A 20,752-nucleotide genomic window follows, 5' to 3' on the forward strand; every position below is an offset into this window, starting at 1 on the left:
TCGTGGCGGTGAAAGCCCCAGTGGTCAGTGACAAGGGCCCTGGCCCTCTGACTTTGCAGAAAAGAATTCCCCAAAGACCATAAGTAGTGAAGCAAGGAAAGTATTTACTAAGAGGAAAAGAGTACAGTACATGTGGATAGACACACTGGTGGACGCAGGGAGAGTGTCGCTGAGTCACACCCTCGTGGCAGTTTGAATTAACGTTTATGGGATATTTCTTCCAAGTTTCCCTTGGCCAGTTATTTTGATTTGCCTGGTTCACTGCCCATATTTGGTTTATCTCAGGATCCTCTCAGGTGTGTCCAAGCATCCCTTAGCTAAGATGGATTTTACCGAAAAGGCATCTGGGTAAAACATCCCTTGGCATAACTCCCCTTTGGGATCAAAGGAGCCTTTTCTGTGCATATGAGGTCTGGGAAGTTGCCTGACTTCCGGAACAAGAAATGTGTGATCTGTGCAGGGTCCAGCCTCCTCCCTTAATTGCCCTGCTGTTCTCATCTTGGAGTTTCAGTCCACCGGAAATGAATCTCCAATGGCTTTACCCCAACTCCCCCAGGGCAGTGGGTGGGGAGCATCTGCCTTCTGCCTCAGGTCCTTTTCCCGAGACAGGAGCATGGTTTAGGAGTCTGGGGGATCCAGGTTCCAATCCTTGTTCTGTCAAGTTTCTGCAGTGTGATGTGAGCTCCTCTGTGTCAGAATCAACACACCTTGCAGGCTTGTCGTGAAATGCAAAATAATTTATGAAGACACTTGAAACAGAGTATGTTAGCATCTCCAAATCCAGGCTCATACTCCTTGCCACACGGCAGGCTGATAAATCGAGAGAAGACCTTGGAGCAAGGAATAGTGACTCTATTAGAAAGCTGGCAGTTTGAGACAATGGACTGGCAGAACCATCTTTTCCAAGGGAGAATTTAGGCTTCTTTCTACTAAAAGGGGAGTGAGTGTGGCTGTTCATTGAAAATTTCTTGGTGCCTGAATCCTTTATTCTTGCAGATGTCCAAGTGGGTCTGGTCACGTTGTAAACCTCCAACAGGAGAATTATTATTCTCTGTTCTGCAATTTCTTATTATACCTTGAAAGGTCAGGCTTGGGACGCAGAGCCTTGTGAATGGACTGTCATGTGTATTTCTGGCTGTGGGCAACATCCTTTTATTGATACAAAGAGGCAGAGCCAACATGACTAAGACAGGCAACAGAGTACAAAGATAGAGTAAAAGGAACTGATCCCACGTAGAGTCAGGTTTCTTCTCTGTTACATTGGGCTTCCCAGGTGGTGCTAGTGGTAAAGAATCCGCCTGCCAATGCAAGAGAGGCAAGAGACGTGCTTTCAATCCTTGGGTCAGGAAGATCCCCTAGAGAAGGAAATGGCAACCCACTCCAGGATTCTTGCCTGGGAAGTCCTCTGTCCAAGGGATTTTCCTCTGTGGGAAAGACTGGTGTCTCAAAGAGTTACATGTGACTGAAAACAAGTTGCTACATTAGTTGTAGGTTTTCCTTACAAATGACAAGAGTTATTGTCACTCTACATCCCACTTAAAAGCTTCCTCACTTCTCTGACCCCTCCTTGTCACCTGCTCTAACTCAAACTCATCTCTTCCCAAGGATTCGTCCCTTCTACCTCTGAGCCTGGAGGTGGGACAGGTAACCTTGCTCCTACTTGCTGCTTCTAGATTTAAGTCAAAAAATATCCAGCTTGAAGCTGATGCCATTAGACAAAGCTACCGTCTCCCCCCACTGCTGTGTTATAAACTAATGGCACTGCCTTCATTTCCCCATGATTGGGCTCCCACTGTGACTTTCCGCAGCTTTGCTCCTGTATTAACATGTGGCTACTACTACTGCTACTAAGTCGCTTCAGTTGTGTCCGACTGTGCGATCCCATAGACGGCAGCCCACCAGGCTCCCCCGTCCCTGGGATTCTCCAGGCAAGAACATGTGGCTGTATCAGTGGATATTGGGCTTCCCTGGTGGGTCAGTGGTAAGGAATCTGCCTGCCATTGCAGGAGATGAGGGTTTGATCCCTGGTCCAGGAAGAATCCCTGGAGAAGGAAATGGCAACCCACTCCAGTATTCTTGCCTGGAAAATCCCATGGACAGAGGAGCCTGGCGGGCTACAGTTTATGGGTCAAAAGAAGAGTTGGACATGACTTAGCAACTGAGCTCACATGCGCACGCACACACACACGTACACACACACACATATTACCGAAATACTGATATAACAAAATATAGTAATAAAGTCTAAACTGGCAATAAAATAAGTAGATAAAATAAATACATAAGTAAAATGGCCTCTGAGACCACCTGTAGACAGAAGATCATGCTTACCTGCATTTGTCCTGCCTTTTTTTTTTTTTTTTTTCGCCTCTTGGCCTTTGTGACAATTTCAATCACTCATATTCACCCTGTGATGAGGAAGGGATTCTTGCCCTAGGGTTCTGGACATGGCCGAACACACAACACTGGACAGATGAGACTGCTCACAGGTTATTGTCAGAGATACAGTCCAGAGGAGGAGGACCCTGTGCCAGGCAGGGCCACGTAGGGATTGCATGTGGGAACAGAGTGAACAACCAGGATGTGTGGGAGACAAGCGTTGTGCTCTCCAGAGGGTGTGGGGCCCACTGGTTCCTGGGGGAGGATGGGGTTGGCTTGAGGGAATATTCTGTTGGCTGGCAAGGAACCAAAGCCCGCTCCCCAGGGATGAGAAGCAGACATGCCTGGTGCCCCTGATAAACAGGGATGTTGGATGAGGGACCTTCTCTGCAGGAGCAGAGTGGGTAGGGAAACTTGTGACTGGTTATTGCAGCTGCCCCCCACCCCCACCCCCAATTTTACCAGATGTCAAGGCAGTACATAATGTTTATTTCATAATGTTAGATGCTAGCTGTTAGGTCTTACCAGACAGGGAGACCTGCAAAAGTTTGTGCATAGCTCTCTCGACCTTTCTCAGAATAGTCTTCCTTTTTTAAAAAAAAAATTTATTTTGTATTGGGGTATTATAGCTGATTAGGGCTTCCCTGATAGCTCGGTTGGTAAAGAAACCACCTGCAGTGCAGGAGACCCCGGTTCCATTCCTGGGTCAGGAAAATCCCCTGGAGAAGGGAAAGCCTACCCACTCCAGTATTCTTGGGGCTTCCCTTGTGGCTCAGCTGGTAAAGAAACCACCTGCAATGCAGGAGACCTGGGTTGGGAAGATCTAGAGAAGGGAGAGGCTACCCACTTCAGTATTCTGGCCTAAAGAGTTTCATGGACTGCATAGTTCATGGGGTCGAAAAAAGGCACGACTGAGCAACTTTCACTTCATAACTGATTAACTGCTGAAGCTGAAGTTCCAATATTCTGACCACCTGATGTGAAGAGCCATCTCATTGGAAAAGACCTAGATTCTGGGAAGGATTGAAGGAAAAAGGAGAAGAGGGCGGCAGAGGATGAGATGGTTGGATGGCATCACTGACTCGATGGATGTGAATCTGACCTAACTCCGAGAGCTAGTGAAGGACTGACTAACAATATTGTGATCGTTTCAGGTGGATGGCAAAGGGACTCAGCCACACATGTACATGCATCCATTCTCCCTCCAGCTCCCGTCCCATCCAGGCTGCCAAGTAACACTGAGCAGCGTTCCCTGTGCTACGCAGTAGGTCCTTGTCCGTGGTTATTGTTTAGTTGCTAAGTTGTGTCCAGCTCTTTTGGCCCCATGGACTGTAGCCTGCCAGTCTCCTCTATACATAGGATTTCCCAGGCAAGAATACTGTAGTGAGTTGCCATTTCCTTCTCCAGGGGATCTTCCTGATGCAGGGATCAAACCTATATTCTTTACCACTTGGCAGGCAGATTCTTTACCACTGAGCCACCTGGGAAGCCCCCTTGTTGATTATCCCTTCTAAATATAGGAGTGTGTACACATTGATTCCAAACTGCCCAACTTCCCCCCAGAATAGTCTTTCTTTAGGGTTTCAGAAGTTGCCCACCTTTGTTTCCTGTGCACGTCTGTTCCAGGTTGTCATCCCTGTCCTGGCCAATGAGAAGAACCACCTAGACTGGCCCCATGTGGTTTGTCAAGATGTCCAGCGGCATGCCTACAGCCTCCAGGGTGACCTTCTGGTTCTCCTTGAGCAAGCGAAGGGAAAAACCCTGCTGCCCCTTCCAGTCGGCTCAGAAAACATGGGCTCTGAGGGTTCTGAAATCGAGGCCGCGTAAGTACCACCAGGCTGGCCATATGGGCCTCGGAGATAGGGGAGATGCTGGTTTATCTGAATGTTTTCTCTACGACTTTTCTGTCCCTGACTCTGTCTCCTTCTTCTGCACACGGCCCACTGTTGGCCAGCATCCTCGGACTGTGTGTTCCGTGCTGATTACCACCCTCACCCCAGTACCCCCATCCAAGTCTCTCAAAGCTATCACGGCAACATGGCCTTCTTTCCGCTCAGAACTATCTGAAGACTGAGAGCAGCCACACTGATTCCAGCATTTCCCTTATCAGGACAGTGTGTCATCATTGGCAGAGACCCAGGTCCAGTCTGGGAGACAGCACGCCTCTTCCCAGCATTTACTCAGCACATCATGTCGCTGTCCAGACCCTCCACCAGCAGCAGCTGGAGAGTGTTTTCAGGTCCTGGGGACGTTTTTTTTCCCCAAGTAGAAACAAATCAGCTTTGTTGAAGCTTGAGATCGTTGCCTTCTGTGACTGGAGAGGCATTAAACCCTATGGCTCTTCTCATTATAGGAGTGATACCCACTGTCAGCTTCCACTTACCATTCCAGCCCTGAGCGATCTTTGCTTCTGTCCTGTGGGGATTTTTTTCTTTTTCTTTAGAGTCAGGCTATGTACCTAAAATAATATGTATATTTTTAAATTGTCTTCTAGTAAGCATTCTATATGTTTGTGGCAACAGTCCACCTTCCGTCATGAGTTCAGTCTGCCACATTGCTAGGACTTTCTAAACGTATTGTCTGTTCAGGGCCCATGATTTGATCTGCAGAATGAGTCTTGCATGGGATAGGAATATACTTTACAGTGAGTTTTTTCACATTGGAAGTAATTTGCTATGTAGATAATTTGAAGCAATCCCAGTTAACTGGAAAACTTATCGTGGCTTCATAAAAATATACAGTTTTCAAAATAAATACCTTCAAACGACCCTTCTTCTGTTCCTTTTCTCTTTGAATATAACAACATTCAGTGTGAATGTATAATCGTTGTGGTTTGTCTCCCTTTGTTCAAAATTTGATAATTTCCCAAGAGGTTGGATCATATTACTGGGAGGTGAGTATCTTCTGCCTTTAATATCATCCACAATCACTTGTGCCATATCATTGCTCAGCAAATATGAACTTAATTAAATGAAGCGAAGGTGGGTTTCTGGCATGAAAAATGCAAATGACGGATTCTTTCTCACCTGTGTCCTGTGTTCTCGGCATGCCTGTGTGTGTGCTAAGTCACTTCAGTAGTGTCCAGCTCTTTGCGACACCATGGACTGTAGCCCTCCAGGCTCCTCTGTCCATGGGAGTCTCCAGGCAAGAATAGCGGAGTGGGGTTGCTGTGCCCTCCTCCAGGGGATCTTCCCCACCCAGGGACTGAACCCCTGTCTCTTACATCTGCATTGGCGGTGGGTTCTTTACCACTAGTGCCATGAACAACTGTCAGTTCAGACTGTATGAAAAGGCAACCAGAATGTATTTTTGATTTTTAATCCTTTCCAAACATCTCTAGTTAGTTTATTTAAAAGATGTGTGAGGGAGAACACACGGGAATTCCATTCTTCACTGGAGAAGTGAGGACAAAGAATTGTAATGTTCGGACATCTGACAAGTTTCCTGATGGAGGAAGAAGTAACCTGTTTCTTCTTGCTGAGTCAGTCAACTGAGATCAGATGAGGGACTGGCAGGGAGATGAACCTGGCCCTGGGTAGAGACAAACTCTTTCCCAAGGACAGTTGATCTTCTCAAAGAATGCACTGCCTCATCAAGCAGGGAGCTGGCTGGCATTGGTGGGATTCAAGTAAGGGTTGGGGCTTCCCTGGAGGCTCAGATGGTAAAGAACCGCCTGCAGTATGAGACCGGCATTAGTCCCTGGGTCCCGAAGATCCTATAGAGAAGGGAATGGCTACCCAATCCAATATTCTTGTCTGGAGAATTCCACGGACAGAGGAGCCTGGCGAGGAACAGGACCCCCCTGTCCATGGGGTCACAAAGGGTCAAACACGACTGAAGTGACGTAGCACACAGAGTTAAGCTCTTCCCTGCATCCCAGGAGACTTGTTGTCTCTTTCACAGCTTGGATTCTACGGACAAGTCCGTCGTCTACGCCATTGAGTCTGCAGTGATCCAGTGGAGCCACCAAATCCAGCTGGTGCTCAAGAGAGAGTCTTCGCAGCCGCTCCTCCAGGGGGAAAACCCTACCCCAAAGGTGGAGCTGGAGTTCTGGAGGACCAGGTGGGCACAGACTGGGACCATGGGAGCAGATGCCTCATAGTGGAAATGGGCTGGGGGAGGTGGCTACTGAGTGCGGTCCCACCCCCAGGCGTCTCTCATCAGCCCTAGAGCCAACAGCTTAGTGTCATTTGGGTCAAGGCAGCTCCTCTGTGTACTGGGAGGTGACACTTTTGCTAAGGTTCAGTGGTCATGCCTTGTTTCTTAAGCTGCAGTCAGTGTATCTTCTGACGTTTCTTCAAAGGCGCTTTCAGCCACATGTAAAGTTAATGAACTCGCTTACACATTTTCTTCTACTTGTCTGCTCCCTCTCCTTGGGCAGTCAATATGCACACTTTTTCTTTTATTTGTAGGATTTAGAGAAAGAGAGGGGTTTTGGCAGTACACCGCTGAACACTGTTTCTTAGATTCCAGGCGGTCATTAGGAGGGCTGAAAGTCCATCACCCATGGTGTCCCAGCCCCACAGGTTCCAGAAAGACCTGATTATCCCCCCTCTTCGTCCCCATTTCCCTGCTCCTATTTATCCCTGTGCTGATTAATCTTCTCAAAAGGAGACAGAGAGACTGATGTGTGAGGGAGGACTGCCCTGTCCTTGCAGGTCACATGACCAGGGATACCACTAGGGCTCCAGCCCCATTTGCATCCCACGCCGAGATGCTCCATCCTCTTGTCTGGTTTCCTGACCACTCTGCTGACCTACTGTGGGGCCCTTCTCCAGCAGCCTTGCTCTGACAACACTTCTCTCACCCCACCCAAAACCTCACGCTCCAGCTGCTGAGCGTCTGAGCTACCAGATGGTCAGCAGTGTTCCCTGCTGTTACCTCCTCCAGCTGCTCCTTTGAACCTGTGTCCAGACTGAGGCTCTTGCCCTTGCTATTCTGGGAACAGAGGCCCCGGCTCTTTGGACTAGAGCATGGCCTCTGCGGAAGCACCCTGAGGCAGACCTCCTCTCTCCGTCTATCTGAAGGCCAGTCATAGCGGCGTGACTGTGTTCCCTGACTGTGTTCCCTGACGTTGTTCTGGACTGATGCTTCTCCTGGTGTTGCAGGTGCGAAGATCTGGAATACATTTATAATCAGCTGAGAATGATAAAGAGGAGGGGCATGGTGGGACTTCTGGACAAGCTTCAGAGCAGCTACTTTCCGGCTTTCCAAGCCATGTTCCGAGACATTGGAGCAGGTGAGGATCCAGAAGTATTTTCATACACACACTCAACTTTGTTATTTAGTGCCGGATTATCTTCCTCTCTGATTTCAGCAGCTTTCAGTCCTCGCAGCCCTCTGACCTGAGATGGTTTAGCACATCGGCAAGAATACCAAACCTAGAAGCAGGAAAGTAGCCACCCTGTGCTCTATTTGCATTTCCAGAGCTTTGAGACCCTGGCAGAGTCACCTAACCTCTCTGAGCTTTTGTGTGTAATGCATACGCTTGCCGCCTGCTTCCCTGGGCTTCTGGGAGAGGATGTAAGTGTGAGTTCTTTGCTGACTATAAATCATAATCCCTCACCTCTGCAATTCAAGTCCTTCCACCTCCAGCTTCTTGGAAAGTCTCTGTTCCATTTCTACCTCCATCCTGCTTTTTCTGTTCCTACTTGTGTCAGATGGGACTGCACTTTCCTGGTCGTCTGAGCTCCAGACAAGATCGGCCCTTGTCAAAACTGCAAATCCAGCAGAGTCTATACTTAGAAGTAGGTAAATCCTTTCAGGGCTCCCTCTCCCGTCATCAGTGCACTTTGCTTCTTTCTCCTCTCAAACCTTCTCCTGGCTCTTGGGTATTGTAGGTTGAAATAAGCTTCTAAAGGTGTTTGCAATGTCATGTTATTTAAGGTTAATCTCCAGAGAAGGCACTGGCACCCCGCTCCAGTACTCTTGCCTGGAAAATCCCATGGATGGAGGAGCCTGGTAGGCTGCAGTTCATGGGGTCGCTAAGAGTCAGACACAACTGAGCGCCTTCACTTTCACTTTTCACTTTCATGCTTTGGAGAAAGAACTGGCAACCCACTCCAGTGTTCTTGCCTGGAGAATCCCAGGGACAGGGGAGCCTGGTGGGCTGCTGTCTCTGGGGTCGCACAGAGTCGGACACGACTGAAGTGACTTAGCAGCAGCAGCAGCAGCAAGATTAATTTCAGCAGTGATTCTCAAATGCTTTTCCTCTATTAGAGCTCTTTCTTTAAATGTAATCTCCTGTGTCAGTCCAGAGTGTAAAACTTGCCAAGGTGTATTTGCTGTGCTAAAGAGGGAGTGTCCTGTGTCCAGAGCCCATTGGTGGATCCCTGTCTCACCTTCTCTTCCTTATGGTGTGGGGTTTGGAAACCATGCAGATGAAGGAATAAAAGTACTGGTTGTGGAGTTCTGACTTGTGCTTTATAACAGAGAATAGCTGGCTTAAGAAGCTGGTCTCTGAGGTCCTCCTGGACCCTAATTTCTCATCCCAGAGGCCCTCTGCCAGCACCTAGAGCTGGCTTGGAATGGGGTTCCTACTGGGGCCCCAGTTTATTGCTTCTCTGAGAGGTTTTGTGTCTCAGAGCAATCAAATGTTGTTCCTAATTTATACTCCGATTCAAATGATGTAGTGTCCCCAAAAGTGATCTGTGTACCACTGTTAGTATGAGAGATAGTTGGGGTAGATGTCTGGGCAGGTGTATTTTATTTTTTAAATTTAATTTGATCAATTTATTTTTTAAATTGGAAGATAATTTCTTTACAGCTTTGTGTTAGTTGTGTAGTCGCTTCAGTTGTGTCCGACTCTGTGTGACCCCATAGACAGCAGCCCACCAGGCTCCCCGTCCCTGCGATTCTCCAGGCAAGAACACTGGAGTGGGTTGCCATTTCCTAACTAACAGCTAACTCTGTTGTGCTAGTTTCTGCTGTACGACATGCATCAGCTGTGTGTATACTTATATCTCCGCCCTCTTGAGCCGCCCTCCTCTCCTCCTCCCCGTCACACCCCTCTGGGTCATCACACAGCACCCAGCCGGGCTCCCTGTGCTAGGCAGCAGCTTCCCACTAGCGAGCTGTTTACACACGGCAGGGGATGTATGCCAATGCTACTCTCAGTTCATCCCACCTTCTCCCTCCCCTACTGTGTCCACTCTCTATATCTGCATCTGTATTTCCCGCCCTGCAAATAGGTTCATCAATACCATTTTTCTAGATTCCGTTATATATACGTTAATACATGATATTTTTCTTTTTCTGACTTACTTCATTCTGTATGACAAACTCTAGGTTCATCCATATTTTAAAATATGCAAAAGGGTAACTCCTTTTTTTGGCATGTGATGCAAGTTTTCCATTTGTGGTTTTATAGAGATTTAATGGTTTCATTTTATATGACTTTATTTAGGTTAAAATTAGAGTCAAACTAGGGAAAGGTATGAAGTAATACTTCAGGTTGTAGGCAGTCATGACAGATATCATAAAGAGGGTATGCCAAGGATGGAAGTTTGAGGCTCTGGAATAAAACATATAATAAAAGCATATTTATGAGTTTATTATTTAGAGCCCCAAGTATATTTTTCACATTAAAAGATTAATAGAGTACAATCATTCACATTGATTAACAGTAATAAAAGATTTGGTTCCCCAGACCCGCCTTCTAAATTTTTTTTTGCAAAAGAATATATTATGGCAATGAAAATAAATTAGAAAAAAAAAGACAATATCATCATAATTGTCTCAGAGAAATACCACTGTAAAAATAAAAATCCTTGAAATATATAACTCAACCCAAATAACGGAATAAGAGGAATTTTGATCATAGTTGCCAGGTAGAGACTTGGTCAGAAATTTTGTTGGGATCTTCAGAGAATACAAATATTTTAGCTGGTACCTGATTTTCCTCATTTCTAATTTAACTGCAGAGTTTTTGTCCTTATTCTGCAGATAGCATGTGCTTTGCACAGACATACTGTATGTCATGATCAGGGTAGTTCTTTGGCTCACAGATGGACAGAAGAGAAGGGGAGGAAAAGATATAGTCCTGGATTGGTGGACACATGGGGAGTAAAGAGGGAGGTTTAATGAACATAGAAAAATGTGTGTGAACAAGATTTTCTGAAGTGCAATTGATTGGGCAACAAAGAACCTTGGGAACAGTAAGGGTATCTTGGAAAGGAAAAGACCAGGGGAGTAAAGACCAAGTAGGGAGTTCCTGCCTCTGGCCGCTAGGAGGCAGGGTTGGCACAGTGCAGCCCAGTTGCCAGTCCAGGATACTTGTGGGTAGAAGCTTGTGGAGAAAAGGGCTTCCCAGGTGGTACTAGTGGTAAAGAACCTGCTTACCAATGCAGAGACATAAGAGACATGGGTTCTATCCCTGGGTCAGGAAGATCCCCTAGAGGAGGGCATGGCAACCTACTGCAGTATTGCCTGGAGAATCCCATGGGCAGAAGAGCCTGGTGTGCTCTGGTCCATGGGCTTGCAAAGAGTTGGACACGACTGAAGCTACTTAGTATGTGTATGTGGGGAGAGAAGTAAAGTCCTGAGGTTTTCTGGAGCTGCCGTGGAACTGGCTCTCAGGTTCCCATGAGAGCCCATTGCATGCAACCCTTGTCAACACCCACTCCCCAGCACTCAGTGACATCAAGTTAGTAGCTTGAGATCAGACACGGTGGGAAGCTTAGGAGTATTTACATCCCAGAAATTGGCAAATGCTAAAGGCTTTTGGGATCAAGGCTTTTGTCCCAGAAGAGCTTGTGGTTAAAGATTTACCAGCAAACCACACATACTTCTGTGCAGCTGGGGTTTATATTTGAATCTGTTTTGTTTGTCTTTTTTTGGCCACATTGCCCGGCCTGTGGGATTTTAGTTCCCCAACCAGGGATCAAGCCCAGGCACTGTGCAGTGGGAACACGGAGTCCTAACCATTAGGCCACCAGGCTATTCCCTATATTTGCATTTTTTAAAAGCTGTTAGCCTAACTCTGTGTCTTTCTTCATCTGCCTTGTGAGCCAGGGTGACTGCACCTGGAGTGGATGAGCCAGCCCTCAAGTGTTGAGCTCTTGAAAATCAGGGGAGTGCGTATTTGTATGATTAAAGGAGATTTTTCTTATTAAAAAGTACACCATGAAAAGGAAGCTCCCGTGGTGTGATGCTGTCAGCTTCTCTTCCCTCAAGGCACAGATGAAAGCCTGAGCATGTGCTTGTTGGAATGACTGTTGGATTCTGACACCCCCCGCCCTACAGTGGTTCTGATGCTTCCAGCAAACCCTCCCATTTAGGAACTGCTGTTCTAATTGATTTACCATGACATCTGTCTTTTAAAAATTGGGTTCACATAGTCCTTCCCACAACTCCATTTGGGGTATAAAGCTTGATATACATCCCAAACTTTGATGTACACACCCCAAACTCCCATGTGTAGTGAGCCCCACAACCATCAAGCCAGGGGTTCATTGTAATAAACTTGGGTATAATCCTGCTTTTGCTCAGCTGGGCAGGGCTACCTAATTAACTGGTGGACTCAAGACAGCTTATCTAGGTCTTTTTTATTTTTAATTTTAAACAATTTTTATCAGATGGTACAGTGGTTTTATTTATTTATCTATTTATTGGGCTTCTCCGCTAGCTCAAGTGGTAAGGAATCCACGCCAATGCAGGAGATGCAGGTTCTATCCCTGGGTCAGGAAGATAGATGCCCTGGAGGAGGAAATGACAACCCACTCCAGTATTCTTACTTGGAGAATCTCATGGACAGAGGAGCCAGAAGGGCTACAGTTCTTGTGGAGTCCTGCAGAGTTGGACGCAACTGAGCATGCAACAAACTACAAAAAATTAGAAAAAGAAATTTATTTGTTATTTTTTGGCTGCACCATGCAGCATGTAGGATCATAGTTCCCTAACCAGGGATTGAACCTATGCTCCCTTCATCAAAAGTCCATTGGTCACTGGACAACCAGAGAAGTTCCTAGGCCCTAATTCCTTTGCTTACAAAGTGGAAATAATGAAGCTACCTCACCTGATTTTTCTATGAATTTTTCTATGAGTTGGATGGTGTTTGGTATATTGAAACTGTTTACTAAACAGTATATATATTTTGAGTTTCTTTTAGGATGAAATCAGAGCTTCATCCACATAAAATAACCCAAGACCATCTGCTGTCACAAGACAGTGCTGGGTTACCTGCCCAGGAAAGAATCAGCCTTCCTAAACACCCGTTTCTGGGCCTTTGCATCCCCTCTAAGTGGCTCTGCAGAATTAGCACCCAGAGCTACGGTTTTCCTCCTTTCCCATCTCGGCCGCCACAGGACGGCAGATGGAAAATGCTCTCTTTCCTCGGCTTTATTCAATGGAAATGGCAGGAGGTTTTCCTGGCTTTGAAGACCAGCAGAGCCTTGCCACAATCAGCCTGAGCCATTTCTCCATTCCCTGTGACTTGTCCTCTGTAAGAGCTCAATGAGATTCTTTATTGGCAAATATTTATTAGAGATGTGATCATGCACGCAACACCTCCTTTGGTCCAAGCACCGAGCTAGCCGTCTTGCTGCCTTCACAAGAACCCTTTACATGAGTGACTGTTCAGCCTGTTGTTGAGGTTCAGACAGGATAGTCATGCCTGAGGTCACACATCTGATGTATCGGCATTTGAAGGCAGATCTTTCTGACTCTTCAAACCCGTCCTCTGTCATCCATCCCATATTACTTCAGAGGTAATACCAGCAAACAGACACCGAGCATTTTCTACACACACAGCACCAGAGGGCCTGGGCTTGGGAGGGCCAGGAGGCCGTCCAGATACAAGAATTCTGTAAGAGAGGCTCCTCAGACCCCTCTCCCAGCTGCCCAGGGCTCTTCCGATTTCAGTGTTTCCTCGCAAGAGCTGGCCAGCTCTCTCTGCTCCCTCAGCCCAGGACAAGATCACAACCCTTGTTTTCTGATCCTTCATGCCCAGGCCCCAGAGCTCTGCTCGGCGGGTGTGAGCCTCAAGCTGGTACTGTGATGGGTTGTCTCCCCTTCCTTCCAGCACTGATGGAGGCGCGGGACATCTACACCCACCTGACGCCACTGCGCCGTCACCTAGAGGACCTCGAGAGCCTGGAGTTCCCTTACGTGAAGCCCCGGCTGCGGCCCCTGCTGCACGTGGTCTGCCTGATCTGGGCCACGTGTGAGTCTTACCGCTGCCCCGGGAGGCTCACGGTGCTGCTGCAGGAGATCTGCAACCTTCTGGTCCAGCAGGTGGGCGCCCAGCAGTCCCCAGCCTTACCCCGGGGGCTGGGTGGTCCAAGTCTCAAGAAGAGTAGAGTGTGCATCTGTTTTTTCAGAGCAGTAATGAGGGCCCACAGGGTTCTCCTCTGGTGGCTCAGATGGTAAAGAATCTACCTGCAACGCAGGAGACCCTGGATCTGGAAGATCCCCTGGAGAAGGGCATAGCTGCCCACTCCAGTATTGTTGCCTGGAGAATTCCGTGGACAGAGGAGCCTGGCAGGCTACAGTCCATGGGGTTGCAAAGAGTGGGACACATTCTCAGACTTGAATTGCTTTATCATCATATCCAGTAACTCCCAAAACTGTTCTCAGTCCTGCTGGGGTACTTTGGAGGACCTGCGTTTGGGCACAGGGCAGAGATGGTGAATTTCAACCTCCTTAAGGATCTTTATATATGTGTAAATGATTTTGTTTATATATTTATCTGGCAGCACTGGGTCTTGGCGGCTGCATTCAAGCTTTCTTCTCTCCTTGCAGCAAGGAGGGGCTACCCTCTCGTTGCAGTGCCCGGGCTTCTCATTGTGGTGACTTCTCTTGCTGTGGAGCATAGGCTCTAGGGCACACAGCTTCAATAGTTGTGGCTCCTGGGCTCTACAGCACAGGCTCAATAGTTGGGATGCACTGGCTTAGTTGCTTCTCACCATGTGGCATCACTGCGGATCAGGGATGGAACCTGTGTTTCCTGCATTGCCAGGTGGATTCTTACCGTCTGAGCCACTAGGGGAGCCCAGAAAGCCAGTGAGTCACAACCGAAACCTGGAAAGGATACCTATCCAGCCCCAGGGGTCCCAAGAGAAGTCTCACTGTGTTTCCTTGGCTCTGACTGGTCACTCGCCATCCCTGAGCCAGTCACTGACCATGGCTGGAACCCAGGTCCCGATCCTTCTGTGGGACTAAAGAATGGGGTCTGGATGTTTCCTGTATTAGGCTTCTGGTAAGTTTTGCACGGGCAGTCGCTCAGTGAAGAGCTGTAGGCTGGGCAGAGTTGAGGGCCATCCTGCACCTGCAGCCAGGCTTAGTGCCACTCACCTGTCTGCCCTCCAGGCCTCTATTTATCTCTGCCCAGAAGACCTCCTGAGAAGTGAGGTGGAAGAAAGTCAGAGGAAACTGCATGTGGTCGTGGACACCCTGAGCTGCTTCAAGCAGCTGTTTCAGGACAGAAGGGAGAATCTCCATTCTTACTTCAAAGAGAACCAGGAAGTCCGCGAGTGGGATTTCCAGTCCTCCTTGGTCTTTGTGCGATTGGATGGCTTCCTAGGGCGACTGGGCGTGGTGCAGGTGAGTGTTCTCCTCCCATCAGGCCCCCGGCTCCTTGCAGGAGTGAGCAACCTAGGAATCCAAAAAGTAGCAGCAGTAACAAAGAATGAAATATCATCATGTGCAGCATCATGAAGGGATCTAGAGAGTGTCGTATTGAGTGAGGTAAGACAGGCAGAGAAGAAGTATCATATGATATCACTTACATGTGGAATCTAAATAAGTAATACAAATAAACGTATTTACTACACAAAAACAGACTCACAGACATAGAAAACAAACATGATTGCCAAAGGGGAAAGAGAGGTGGGAAGGGATAAATTCGGAGTTTTAGGAGTAACAGATACATACCATTATATGTAAAATAGATAATCAGCAAGGACCTACTGTATAGCACAAGGAACTATACTCAATATTCTGTAATAACATATATGGGACAAGAATCTGAAAAGTATATGTGTGTGTATATAAGCTACCAGGGCTTACCTGGTGGCTCAGTTGGTAAAGAATCTACCTGCAATGCAGGAGACCTAGGTTTGATCCCTGGGTCAGAAAAATCCCCTGGAGAAGGGAATGGCTACCACTCCAGTATTCTTGCCTGGAGAATCCCATGAACAGAGGAAGCTGGTGGGCTACAATCCATGGGTCACAAAGAATCAGATATGACTGAGCAACTAAATGACCACTACCATATATGTGTGTATGTATATGTATGTGTATGTAGATACGTGTATATGTGTGTGTGTCTATATATGTGCATATATATCTGAGTCACTTAGCTGTACACCTGAAACTAACACAACACTGTAAATCAGCTATACCTCAATTTTTAAAATAAAGTGTAGTATTTAAGATTTCAAAAAAAGAAAAAAATGAGGAAGAAACAAATATTTATCAAGTTAATTAATTTTTAAGACTACCCGCCTTTCAAGGTATGTGGAAATCCTATTTTATTCTCTAATGGAAATTAAGTTTTCTTTTATATCTAATTTTCATTACATTTTATGTATGGAGAATGCAGTAAGAGAATTACAGTATATCTGCAATTCCTGGGCTATGTCATTAGGTCAGCGTTTGGCCTTCCTTTTCTTTATTTCTCGTCTCTCTGCCAAAGGTAGGATGACCAAATAAAAAGTGAACAAGTGAGAAACAGCAAAGCACAGAGTAAGAAGAGGTGCAAGACAACAGGGTGATCAGCCTGGCATTGGCTGGAAGAACCCATGATTCAGTAACTTAGAGTAGTCGTCATATGATGGTAGTTCTACTAGAAGTTTAGGAAATGCTGATCATAGTCTCAGGAAGAAGTCTCAGGGAATCAGTTGACAAATTCAGTTGGGTTTCAAATTACGCATAATCTCCTTCCTAGAGGTCTCATGGGAAATGGCCATTGAGCTGACATGGATGCAGCTGGCCATGCCCACAAAGCCACTACCTTGAACTTCTCCACTTTCCCACCATCAAGGTGGCTCCAAAAACTACATGACTAGCATGAGTGCCAAGTTGCTTTAGTTGTGTCTGACTCTGTGCCCCTGTGGATGGTAGCCCGCCAGGCTCCTCTGTCCGTGGGATTCTCCAGACAAGAATAGTGGAGTGGGTTGCCATTTCCTCCTCCAGGGGATCTTCCCACCCAGGGATCCAACCCGAGTCTCCTGTGTCTCCCGCATTGGCAGGTGGGTTGTTTACCGCCTGCACCACCTGGGAAGCCCAAGACTAGCACGAATCCCTGTACAAATGAAATACGACTTTTGCTCAAAGTCGTGACTCTTCTCCCCTAGTTGTTTAAAAGTCAATGTGAACGTTAATTTAAGGACCAAGGTAAGAAAGCACGGGCCTCTCTTTTGGCTGTTTTCCGCTTCAGGGTTTAGTGTGATTACCATGTGTTTGCATGCTTTGCAGCTCTGCATTCGCTGATGAGACTTTGCAGGGAGAGTAGTGGGTGTGACAAAACAAAATATATACTTGTCCTGAAATTAATTTGGGAGATGCAGGGTCAAGTTAAAGATCAGAACAATAGCCAAGGAGACTGAGGAGGAATCAGAAGCATGTTTCTATCCATGATCAGCAGAGATTTGGGGTGAAGAGAAGGGCTGTGTTGAGAGGAGGTAGTGATAATCGCATGGCATAGACCATGTGATTATGAGGATTAGAGAAGATGAAACGGAATCTCTTCACTTCGGCCCCCAAAGCATAGTTCCAGCACTGCCGTGCTCTAGGCACCATGCACCAGGCTCTGAGCTGGGGCCCCGGGGGCAGGACGGTGGCTTGGGTACAGTTTTTCATGTAAGAAGCCCATGGACCAGAAGACATGAAAAGGGCAGAGATGGATGGAGGAGATCCAGGGATGGGAAGACAACAAAATTTTGAAGCTTCACTGAGGTGTATTAAGTGCCATGATAAAAGCGAAGTGTGTGTGTGAGTCACTCTGTCATGTCCAGCTCTTTTCGACCCCATGGACTGTAGCCCACCAGGCTCCTCTGTCCATGGCATTCTCCAGGCGAGAATACTGGAGCGGGTTGCCATGCCCTCCTCCAGGGGATCTTCCTGACCCAGGAATCGAACCCAGGTCTTCTACATTGCAAGCAGATTCTTTACCATCTGAGCTACAGGGAAGCCTGATAAAAGCAAAATTGGTGTGATATTGGGAGCAAGAAGGAGGGGTTCCTAACCCAGAGGGCCTCTGAGAAAGTGGGGGGTACAAGAGGAAATAAATTTAGAAATTGGAGTAGGAATTCTCTGGGGGAAATGAAGACTGGTGAAGGTGGGAACAGAGACAGAGAAAATGTATGAGCCAGAAGGCCAGACCCTAGATCTTATGAAAGATGCACCTTAAATCCTTCTCTGGGATCACGGAGAGTATAAATAATCGATGCCTAGCTTTTTCCTAAATGCTTTGTTTTTGGCACCATTTCCACTATAGCCCTTGAGGAGCAGCCTCTCTTCTTCTTCTCCATTCCATCCCTCTCCTCTCCAGCACCAACCTGTTCACTCTCTTTTAACTGGAGGTGACAGAGACTCTCTCGCTCCTGCCTGCCCCTGGCCACTGTGGGGACCAGGGCAGACAACCGCCTTCACAGTCTCCCTAGCCCCAAGGAAGGTCCTCGCAGTGGAAGCCAGGAAGCAAAGCTCAGCTCTGCAAGGCTGTTGGGCTGTGGCCTGGGGCCCTGCACACATGTTAATGATGTGACTTTGCATGTAGACAGCTATCCTGAAGTTGGGCGCCTAATCTGCTGGGTTTATCCAGTAACCACAAGCAGCCCTGGCCACTAGCTTCCCCGGAGTCATTATCCTTGCAAGAGTCCACTCTCTGGCTGCCTTTTTTTTTTTTTTTCTGAATCAACGCACAGATGCATAAAAAGCAAAAAGCAGTTGCCCCAGTTTGATTACAAGGTGAGTTGAATGTCGCCTGGTCCTGCTCCTGTTCACCTCGCAATTTTTTTGTCCCTGGCTCTGGTTCACTTCCCTGCTCTTAGGCCAGATGCCTCCACTTCTTTCTCCACTCATTTCCCCTCTGCCCCCCTCCCCGCTCTCTCCCCTCCTCCTTCTGCCCCCTCCTCCTTCTGCCCCCTCCCCCTCCGCCCCCCTCCCTCTGCCCCCTCCTCCCTCTGCCCCCCTCCACCCCCTCCTCCCTCTGCCCCCTCCTCCCTCTGCCCCCTCCTCCCTCTGCCCCTCTTCTCCCTCATCCTCCCTCCTCCCTCTGCCCGCCTCCTCCCTCTGCCCCTCTTCTCCCTCATCCTCCCTCCTCCCTCTGCCCGCCTCCTCCCTCTGCCCCCCTCCTCCCTCTGCCCCTCTTCTCCCTCATCCTCCCTCCTCCCTCTGCCCCTCTTCTCCCTCATCCTCCCTCCTCCCTCTGCCCGCCTCCTCCCTCTGCCCTTCTTCTCCCTCATCCTCCCTCTTCCCTCTGCACCCCTCCTTGCTCTGCCCCCCTCCTCCTGCTTCCTTTTCTGTTGGTCTCCCTCCCCTTCTTTGGTTTCCTCTTTCTCTTGTTGAGTTTCTCTTAACTCTGTTCACCCTGCATTTCCCTGGTTCTGCCTTTTCCTGTGGCTGTTCCTTTCCCTCGTCCAGGCATTTCTCCCTCTTTCATCTTTCATCTCCTAAACATTTGCTCAGATGTGCCCCCTGGCCCCTGTCTTCCCTGTCTCTTCCCCACTCAGCTCGGTGCAGCCAGAGACAGGCTATCGATCGGCTCTGGGCATATTTCACATCGCCCTTTAGTTAACATTCTGTGTATCTCTGTGATTGATGCCTGTTTGAGATGGGGTTAATCTGCTTCTCTCCAACAAGAATTAGCATGAACCCAGCCTTATTCATCCTGCCCTTCTGTATACTTTGTGGCCCCTAAAACATGGGCAGCTGCAATTAATAAATACATGAAGCCAAGTTAATAAAATGATTTCAGTGCATTTCCCTCTCTGCCTGCTCACAAGGGTGAGGTTGTTTAGGGCTGGTTTTTAATGTCCATTGTTCTATTTTCCCCTCTGATTTGCCTGGCCTTTTTTTTTTTTCCTCTTTGAAACAAGAAAGTTTTCTTGTGCATATGGGTTTTCCCCCTCGTTTGCTATTCAGTTGCTCAGTCATGTCCGACTCTGCGAAACGGACTGCGTGCAGCATGCCAGGCCTCCCTGTCCTTCACCATGTCCCAGAGCTTGCTCACACTCATGTCCATTGAGTCGGTGATGCCATCCGACCATCTCATCCCCTGTCATCCCCTTCTCCTCCTGCCTTCAGTGTCTCCCAGCATCAGGGTCTTTTCCAATGAGTCAACTCTTCGCATCTGGTGGCCAAAGTCTTGGAGCTTCAGCTTCAGCATCAGTCCTCTGGGCACCTGCTAAATGAAGGTGAGGGCAGGACTGCTTGGCCAGAGGTCCTGACTTGCTGAGCTACCCTGCAGGTCTGTCTGCAGAGGCATGTGGAGTAATTGCATCCTCTGCAAACCTTGTCCTCCTTCTCCTCTTCCTGCTCCTCACCATCCCCATGATGCAGCTAATCTCTTAGAGAGCCAACCCCTGGGAGGGAAAGGAAGAACAGACCAAGAAAGAGTCAATCTCGTGTCAGAGCTGCAGCCTTACAGCCTTGGAAAGAGCTGGGTATCAGTACCTCTAACCAAAGAGCCCCGTTACGTGTGACACAAAAATGAACTTGCCCAGAGTCATAGGCTCAGCAAGGCTTAGCTGGGATTCATACCCCAGGGTACACGGTTCCAAGCACTGTCTTTCCACCACACGCAGACGCCTCCCAGCAATTAAAGATCTGTTCCCCTGCCTCCCTCCCTGCCTCCCTCTCTCCCTTTTGAGAGCCCCACACTGGTTTTGTGATTTTCTTCTGCCCCGACACACTCTATTCTGTATTTGCACACACTATTTTTACCACATGATTTCTCGGCCTTTTTTTTCCTGAATAAGTCATTTGGGTAAAATTATAATTCCCACTCCACGAAAGGGCCTTACTAAGGAAATCCCGAAAGTATATACGGTCTTTGCAATTTAAAGGAACAGTCAAAAATCAAATGGAAAAGTCTTCCACTGCCTCTGGGTGTGTTTCCCCACCCTGCCTTCCTGTGCACCCACACATGACTCACACCGTACATATAGACACACACTGCACATACACGCACACCACACTACGCATGCATACACACACATACACACCACACTCGTACATACAGACGCACTGCTCATAGACGCACAACACTACACATACAGACACACACTGCACATATGCACAGCACACCACACACACACACCACACTCACACATGCAGACACACACTGCACTTAGGCACACAGTAGCACCCACGCATTACATACACCACACACACATTGTGTATACACACTCACCACACACACATGCGTGCATAC

General features: G+C 47.9%; 1 protein-coding gene across 1 annotated transcript in view; it reads left to right on the forward strand.

Moving 5' to 3' along the window:
• DNAH9 (dynein axonemal heavy chain 9) overlaps positions 1-20,752 on the forward strand; it is a 286,432-nt gene that overhangs the window by 5,627 nt on the left and 260,053 nt on the right. The window contains exons 2-6 of the mRNA XM_018064667.1: positions 4,006-4,202; positions 6,283-6,441; positions 7,488-7,618; positions 13,400-13,611; positions 14,686-14,919. Of these exons, the coding sequence (XP_017920156.1) occupies positions 4,006-4,202; positions 6,283-6,441; positions 7,488-7,618; positions 13,400-13,611; positions 14,686-14,919 (933 nt within the window). The remainder of the gene's footprint in view (positions 1-4,005; positions 4,203-6,282; positions 6,442-7,487; positions 7,619-13,399; positions 13,612-14,685; positions 14,920-20,752) is intronic.

The sequence above is a fragment of the Capra hircus genome, chromosome 19 (assembly GCF_001704415.2).
Source record: "Capra hircus breed San Clemente chromosome 19, ASM170441v1, whole genome shotgun sequence".
NCBI lineage: Eukaryota > Metazoa > Chordata > Mammalia > Artiodactyla > Bovidae > Capra > Capra hircus.